The sequence below is a fragment of the Lampetra fluviatilis genome, chromosome 4 (genome assembly GCF_964198595.1).
Source record: "Lampetra fluviatilis chromosome 4, kcLamFluv1.1, whole genome shotgun sequence".
Taxonomy (NCBI): Eukaryota; Metazoa; Chordata; class Hyperoartia; order Petromyzontiformes; family Petromyzontidae; genus Lampetra; species Lampetra fluviatilis.
This window is the reverse complement of record NC_136278.1, coordinates 41,556-50,550: the sequence shown is the minus strand read 5'-3', so window position 1 is coordinate 50,550 and position 8,995 is coordinate 41,556. Positions and strand designations below refer to the sequence as shown.

Here is an 8,995-nt window from a genome sequence, read left to right as displayed (position 1 = left end):
TGAGGTGTTTATACTGGACGTCAGCGCTGCTCCACTCTGTTATTCATTAACCGAGGGAAACGCTTACCAAGTTTAGCCGTCGCTAAGTGGCTGAAATGTAATTACGTCAACCACTTGTGCAATCAGTTCAGATTCAGCCGTGCTGGTTAATTTTTACACGTGCTTCGAATCGTGCGTGTAAGCATCCAATAGTTAGTGTCAAGTTGACTTTGTGTAACCAGGCGATAACTCTAAGGGCTAGGATGAGTGACGTTTGCAAGTGTGAGGTTGGATCACCAAATTACACAAAATGTATACATCAAATTACACCGTAGATGTTAAGCTGATAAAGCGAACTTGACATTACATTAGACAATTGACGATACAAACGAGGCAGAACGCACGGGACAATGTTCGTGAAAACGCAACGAGACGACAGAACCGAAGCTTGAATCAAATCTTTACCCTGATGGTGACAATCTGTGGGGCGTGTGTCACATTGGAAGGGCGGGGTGGGGTGATGAATGAGTACACATCGCGGATTGTGAATGGTGTTGTTAGTTCGAGTGTGAAACAAAACTAACGTTTGTGGTTTTATTCGGCAGATCCGTGAGAGATCCACGGGGTTCCCTGATTCGGGCCACCTCCAGTCAGCCGGCTCAGGGCTTCTAATGCGCAATAAAGCGTTTACAACCTGAAACCAGTGGTGTAAATTCCACATTCCTACGCCAAAGGCGAATCTATTCCATTTCTAACCGCTGCTGAATTCCCACGAACGTGGCACTTGTTCTATAAACATCTTGCAGTTCAACAGCATTGCCTCAATAAAGCCTCACCCTTATGGTGAGACACTGAATGTCGAAACCGGTCCAGGGATTGCTTGTGTTAAACCAATGCTGCTCGAAGTATGCGCTCCCAGAAGGCTGCGCAGCTGAGGCGATGTGTAACTACATTTTTTTGATGTGGCGGGACAGATACGGGAAGGAGACAGATTGCTCGTGATTGTTTTGTGTTTTGATTGATTGCACTGTGTAACAATTTTTTTTGGTTCCTGGGTAGTAAATGTTATTTCCTAATTGCTTCTGCCTCAAAAGTACAGAAAATGGCTATTATTCCCCACAAACTTTTCTTTTGTGACCAGGACAGTGATATTTAGAAATTGACCTATTTTCCAGAACATTCCAGATAGATCCAGTGCTGAGTAAACTTAGAGTAACTTCTAGAACATTCTAGAACTTACCAGTAATATAAATAGTCGTATAAACACAGGGTCCTTAAGCCCACCAGTTCAAATCTTGACTTAAAGCTTTCGTGACTGCAAGATTATTATTTGGGTCTTTTGGTAAAGTCATGTAGATAGGTTACGTTTCGATCACAATACAAGCGATCGTCGTCAGGAGGAGTTAAGTGGAAACCCTCCCCGTAGAGGTGGTTCAATCTTGAATTAAAGCTTTCGTGACTGCAGGATTATTTTTTGTAACCTATCTACATCCAAAAGAATAATCCTGCGGTCACGAAAGCTTAAAGGCAAGATCGAACCGCCTCCATGGGGAGGGTTTCCACTTAACTCCTCCTGATGACGATCGCTTGTGTTGTGATCGAAACGTAACCTATCTACTTGACTTTACTGAAAGACCCAAAGAACCCACCAGTTCAGTTTAGTTCCAGCTGCCTAAGTGGATATATATGCACTTTTCTGAGATGGCATCAAGAGGCTGCAAGCATCCAGCAGACACATTTTGCCAATTTATCAAGACAAGAGTGAAAAAGTACTCTGTGGAAGCATCTGCTAAAATGTGTGAGGCCTACAAGGCATATTTCGGCATGCCTGTCAGGGATCAAGACAAACCCTGGGCACCTCATTTCACCTGCGAGAAATGCAAAAAAACTCTGGAAGGTAGGATGGACAATTGTTGCTCAAAATTTAATGTTATAAAATGTGTAAAAAAAATGATTATTTTAAAGTTTATAATTTTAAAATGTTTACAATTTTGAATATTATTGAAACAAAAAATATAATATATGAAAAATGTTGGGAAAATCTCTTACACATTAGTCATAGGTGAAATAAATGTATTTTTTAAGGATGGTACAGAGGGCAAAAGAGAGCCATGAAGTTCGCTATCCCAAGAATTTGGCAGGAACTCATTGACCATTTAGGCAACTGCTACTTCTGCATGGTGGACCCTTCCAAACGTCGGACTGGCAAGAATGAACCTGCTATCACGTATCCGGACCTTCCTTCATTCATTGTCCCGGTGCCACACTGCCATGAGCTTCTCGTACCCACTCCTCCGGAGAGAGAGCAGCCATCTTTAGAAGAGAGCAGCAAGTCAGAGAGCGAGGAAGACGTTATAGATCCAGGTGACAATTTCAGAGGTCGAGCTGAGGAAAGAAACCCATACTACCACAACTAAAAAGGCCTCAACGACTTGATCAGAGATCTTGGTCTCACCAAGTCCAATGCCGAGCTTTTGACGTCGAGGCTCAAGCAGTGGAACTTGTTGAATGAAAGTGTGCAAGTCGCAGATCAGAGGAAGCGTCACCAACTTTTTTGCAGCTTCTTCACCCGTAAAGATGGGCTCTGCTTCTGCCACAGTGACCAGTCTGTTCAAGACAATCGGAATCGCCTGTAATCAGAATGAGTAGCGCCTCTTCATTGACAGCTCATCCAGGAGCCTCAAAGCCGTGCTCCTCCATAATGGTAAAAAGTACCCGTCTCTTCCCCTGACTCACTCGGTCCACCTCAAAGAGGATTACAACAGCATCAAGACCTTACTGGACGTCTTGAAGTATGATGAGTATGGCTGGGATGTCATCAGAGACTTCAAAAAGGTGGCATTCCTGATAGCTCTCCAAGGCAGTTTTACCAACTTTCCCTGCTATCTTTGCCTTTGGGACAGCAGGGACACCAAGGCGCACTACCCCAGGTGGGACTGGCTACAGCGGACCGAGTTCTCTGTGGGGAGGAACAACGTCAAGTGGGAACCACTGGTGGACCCCCGGAAGGTGCTGATGCCACCACTGCACATCAAATTGGGCCTTATGAAACAATTTGTCAGAGCTGTAGATAAGGAGTCGGCAGCCTTCAAGTGCCTTCAAGACTTCTTCCCAAAGCTGTCTGAGCCAAAGGTCAAAGCCGGTGTCTTTGTCGGACCACAGATAAAGAAGATCCTGGAGTGCAATGAATTCCCCAAGAAACTCACTAGTAAGGAGAAAGTGGCTTGGGGCAGCTTTGTCGCAGTGGTTCGTGGTTTCCTGTGCAATCACAAGTCTAAAACTATGTGGAGCTGGTTGAGACTCTGATGAAGAACTATGGCACATGGGCCGTAGGATGTCGCTCAAAGTCCATATCCTTGATGCTCATCTTGATAAATTAAAGGAGAACATGGGAGCGCACTCATAAGAGCAAGGCGAGCGCTTCCACCAGGATATACTGGACTTTGAACGCCACTACCAAGGACAGTATAATGAGAATATGATGGGAGACTACATTTGTGGGTTGATTTGTGAAAGTGATTTACAGTATAATCGTAAATCTCGAAAAACTACTCAATCATTTTGGTATTACTTTAGCATAAAACATGTACATTTTATTCATATGGTTTTTTTTCTTCTGAATTTATGTAAACGAAAAAACAAAAATTCGCCTTTTTTTCTCTTTGAAAATAGGTACATTTCAAAATATCACTGTCCTGGTCACAAAAGCAAAGTTTGTGGGGAATAATAGCCATTATTTATACTTTTTAAGCATAAGAAATTACGAAATAACACTTACTACCCAGGAACAAAAATTGTGTTACATAGTGTTGTTCATTTCACACGTTGCAGGACAGGAGCCGAGCCCCCCGGCGTGCCCCCTGCGCAAGCACAAGGCAACACGAAAACCGCGGACACCGTTCACCACCTCCCAGCTGCTCGCCCTGGAACACAAGTTCAGGCAGAAGCAGTACCTGTCCATCGCGGAGCGTGCAGAGTTCTCGACCTCGCTCAGCCTCACGGAGACACAGGTGAGAACCTTTCTGGCCACGCCATCAATCGCGGTCCTCGCTTTTACATTGCCCACCTTGTTGCGCATCGCTAAGAGTGGCCAAGTAGGAAGGAGGAAGCGGCACTCCCTGCATGGCGGCACTGGAGCCGAGGTGAAGGCACGTGAGGCTGCTCTCCCGATGGCGTGCGTGGAAAGCCCCGGCCGTTCTCGCAACGGAGCCTCTCCAAGTCCCTGTGGGTCCCTCCTGCAGGCTAAACAAACCGACTCGAACTTGGCTCCGCTCTGAACCCCTGGTGACGATTGTGGCCATTTTACATCATTGAGCGATTAGCCCTTGGGAGGCAATAGGAGAAAATCCCACGCATATTGAGAGGGCAATGCACAAATAGATGCAGTAATCCATTACTGCACTGCCACCTTGTATCCCATCATCTCCTCCTTCCCCTCCACGGAATGAAAAATACCCAAGATAAGGATTACCTCCGAGGAGATGGAGTGATGAAATCAGTTTGTGTACAGGTGCTGGATGGATTGTTGAATCACAGGATTTTGAGAGGTGCCAGTGGCTTGGGGAGGCCTTCATCCAGCATTAGATTACATGACTTATAATGATGTTTTTTAGATGCAGCTAATATATTTGCATATGGGTACAATGTTTTTGTGCTCAGAGCAAACCTGTAACGTATTGGCGCACGGTGCGAAGCCCTCACCAAACTGTTGTGCGCGACCCCGTGTCGCCCGCAGGTCAAGATCTGGTTCCAGAATCGCCGAGCCAAGGCCAAGCGACTCCAGGAGGCAGAGCTCGAGAGACTCAAAATGGCCGCCAAGCCACCCGCGTTGTCGTCGCACTTTGGCCTCCCCGCGGCCTTCGGGCCCCTCGGGGCGCCCCTGCCTGCTCACGGCCTCTACCTCACGGCGTCCGGGCTGTTCGCGCGACCCGCGGGCCTCCCCATGGGCCCTATGGGGCTGTACCCGACACCGGTGGCGTACAGCCTCTACCACCACTCGTAGTGCGAATGGTGCAGAGGACGGTGTCGTGGTAGCGCCGCTCCGTCGGGAGCGTGGAGTTAACTCGGCGCCTGGGTGGAGGGTACCGATACATTCTGAGCATTGGTTATGAGCAATGCTTATGCAAGTCGATCGGTTAATTATGAACGTCGACGTGTGACAAACATTATGGACGTCGATACAATAAGAATGTCGATGCATTGTGAGCGTAGAAGGTAGCGGGATAATAACTTTAATCGACAAAAGGTGGAACCTTGAATCATGCTGTCGGATGAATTGCAATCGTCACTGAAGTACTGTACTAACGCCGATTAATGACAAGGTCGATTACTTGCGTACCTCAAATCACGACAGTAATTAGTTACGTTTTTTTAAAAAAATAAACTATGCCTGCACCGACGACACCCGTTAGGCCCGTCCTGACCTTGACCTCTCAGCGACCCCAGAGACGCCTCAGGGCTGAGCGGCAAGGCCGGGCGCACGCGGCCATCGGGAGACGAGAACCCAAACCGCGGAAGTCTAAATGACAGACAATTCCGTCTCCAATACCTATCCCTTCACATGAACTAGAAACGTATTTTTTCAAACACACCTCATCAGCCACACGGTTATAGTTCCGGGAGCGATTGGAGCGCAGAGACTGATGAAGATGCTGATGAGCACGGGGTCGTCCGGTCAGATCGCGACCCCGAGTCGAGAAGAGTCCAATCGTGGGAAGTCGGATCGTTACCTGCCTATCCGTTACCGATGTGCGTATGCATCGACCCGGGAAGGTGAAAGACACTCAAAGCAGCACCTGCACTTGCATGGGACACTCCGCCTGTACGCAGCATCATTCCTCTCCCGCCGATGAGTCAACTGGAGTCAATGTCAGCTGCAGCTCACGCAGCGTGGAGCAGAGGCCGGCATCGCAGTACACGTGTAACGTTGGCTCAACGTTCGGCTTTCAATGCGATCTCCATGTGTGTGACTTGAACGATATCGTGAGGGGACATGTCAAGAGTTTTGGTGACGTCACTGAAGGTCCCACTCTCACGTGGGCGAGTGCTGCCGAATGACGCTACTTGGCCAAACAAGTTAATACATACAAAAGTACATTCTTGTATAAATTGTACACAAACAGCTATTGTATTGTTAATATGACGTTGTACATATATTGTACCTATGGAATGTGTCGGATGTAATGACGTGCGTGCATTGTACGTCGCCTGCACGTCGCGCTGCCCCTGCAGTCACCAGGAGCGTCTGTTCAGCACGTGGCCCGAGGGTTCATTGTTGTGTTGCGCTACCAGCCTCCCCGGGACTTTGTGAAGCATCACGACTGCCAACGGAACATTTACAGAGAGCACTGATAATGGGTAACACGTTACATGTGGCAGGTTTATTCCAAACAGTGATTCGATCGGTAGGTCGCGTATGGTGTGGTAATGTGTGGCTACACCGAGCTCCTCCAGCATGTCTGGTCAATGTCAAAGAGTGGACCAGACGTCTCTCTCGCTCGCTCGAGTGGAGGTCTCTTGGTTCGGCAGTGGTATGAGCAGCAGCTGCTGCTGCTGTCTCCCCAAGACTCGAAGGGACACAACTCCCCTGTGTACGCCACGTGGGCCCACTTTCTGAACAAATGAGCGCAGCTCGTCACGAGGCACGACGTCGCCTCTCGCGTGCGGACGACTCGGGAAGAGATTCCAGTCAGTGAGACCTCCTCCTGGGGTGAATGCATCTGCCGCTACTGGGTACACGATGTCAGCTTCAAGTTACGACGCCACGTTACAACCAGCGGCACGATATTATTCGTAAAATAAGACCGAGGTTCTTAATTAATTAAAGAATCACCAGGAATGTTAAGCCGAAATTCAGCGACACAAAACTGGAGTTTGGCGTCGTAACTCAAGCGCAGCGCATTTTTCTACTACCAGGTCGGCTACTTAACCTTACTTCCGCGCATATATAAATATATACACTCACGTGTTTTGAATGCGGAGAAGCATTTACAGATTTACAGAATAAAAGTGTACATCGAAAGAGACTCTCTGGGTACTGGGGTGTGTAGGTGTTTGATGACAATAATTGACGCCATAATGGAATATATTTACCAAGGAAAGAATGAGTCTTAAGACTTTTTTTTCAGGATGACCCTGTACGCGTTGGGATGTTTGGTCAATTCGATTAATGAGTGTTTGTCACTCAATGAGTGTTTGGCCCTCCCGTGAGTATTTGGAACTGCCGCTCACTCACGAGAAGGGACCATGGGACAGAGAGCGACTCAATGCCCGATTCACAAATACGAAGGAGGCATCACAACGAGTCACTCCGCTCCTCCCGATGCACTCATCTGGCTCAACCACCTCAACGTAAAATGTTGGTTGCTGCTGCTCCACATCAACGTCAGCCGCACGGAGACTCCGCGATCATTCTTGACCATCGGCCCACGTCCCTTCAAGCGACAGCCCACGTTTAGTGGCGGGTTGCGTTGTCTTTAACGTGAGTCTGTTCTCTCATTCGTGTGCTGATGTGACACGAGATGTTGAAACCGCCGGTTTAGGGCTTTGCTTGCGTGCGACCCATGCTGATGGGATGCGTCAACAATGATGGAAATGTGTTGTACGCCTCCTTCCCATATTTACCCCCAGATATGGGCCGGTGAATCGTCTGCTTATTCGTGTTCCTCTTTACAGAGATTCGGAATGTCGGCAGTAGATGGGAGGGCGGGTGGGGGAGCAATTCATCTCAATAATGTTCCACTTCTCTGCACTCGTGAGCGGTACAGTGGTGGATCGTAGGCCGACAGCGTTTCATGTCGCGTTTCTTTCACAGCCGCGTTCTTTCCCCTCTCCGACTCGCGTCTCCAGAACCTTACAGAGCTCCCCACTCATGCATCACCCCCTCCTCTTGCTCCCCCACCCTACCCACTTCTCCGCCCCTCTGCCTTGTGTTTTCTGAAGGAAAGTCCATGCAGTTTCAGTTACGGTTCTTATATTGCGCGGCCTCCACCCCCACCGAATAAGTGTCTTAATAAGAGCGCCCAGCCTCCTCTGTCTCCGCTTATATAAATATATAAATAATATTTCCGTCTGCCGACACCAGTGAGTGCGGCCGATTGTTTCACTGGCACCGGGGCGGCTGAGACGCCAGTGGGAGGGGGGGGGCGCGGGCGGGCGGGCGGGCGGGCGGGGGAGGGAGGCGAGGGCTCGAGAGAGAGAGGGGGTGGGGGGAGATGGTTGGAGCGAGAGTGTTACGCTGGGTATTGCAGACGCGGTGTCAACGCGATTGTGCTCTTGCAAGGATGGACGAACTAGCAGACAAATATAGTTTGACAGATAGACACGTCGACATACACACACGTATCGCCATGGATAGACACGTATACGCATGCATGGTATTCAGACAAAACAAGTGAGCTGGCGTGGTGGAGCGGTAGCAATTGCAGAGGTCGCAGGTCCGATTCCATCTCCCAGCTCGGCATTTTAAACAATGGAGCAATTTCCCCAAATTCCCCGTGCGCTACGATTAGTCGGTCGACAGGTCGCGTGCGGTGGGGTAAAGTGTGGTTACTACCACCACCACTTCCAGCACGTCTGGTGAAACTAGAAGAGAAGACGAAATACGCTTAAGTTCGATCGAGTGGAGACCCTTCCACCAGCAGTGACGTGAGAAAGTATTTGCAGGGCCGCACCTCTCTCTCTACCTGTTGTTGAAGACACAACCAACAGACACGAAGAGACCAACAGACGCACAGAAGACGCTCTTTATGATCACACGAGTGTCCGTTGAGATCAAGAGTCGTCTCTGCAAGGGAGACCCGGTTTAATGATGATGATGATGATCATAATGTGTTAATAACGTAGTGCCCTTCATACAGGCAGGCCTCAGTGAGTCTCAACAACTCTTTCACGAGGGTCATGCCGAGTACTCTGCATGGACTTTGAGAAGTGGTTTGCTCCGTGTGGGAGGGAACCAGAGGAACAGCACGCTATTAGCACGGTTGTCTACGTACGGTGCGAAAGAAGTTCAACACAC

At 48.8% G+C, this 8,995-nt stretch overlaps 1 protein-coding gene across 1 annotated transcript in view; it reads left to right on the top strand.

The window, feature by feature from the left end:
* The window catches only part of LOC144931238 (homeobox protein MSX-2-like), a 28,112-nt gene extending 21,068 nt beyond the window's left edge, over nucleotides 1-7,044 (top strand). Inside the window, exons 2-3 of the mRNA XM_078855041.1 lie at nucleotides 3,811-3,989; nucleotides 4,715-7,044. Coding sequence (XP_078711167.1) covers nucleotides 3,811-3,989; nucleotides 4,715-4,981 — 446 coding nt within the window. The 3' untranslated portion in view covers nucleotides 4,982-7,044. The remainder of the gene's footprint in view (nucleotides 1-3,810; nucleotides 3,990-4,714) is intronic.
* The last annotated feature ends 1,951 nt before the right edge of the window (nucleotides 7,045-8,995 follow it).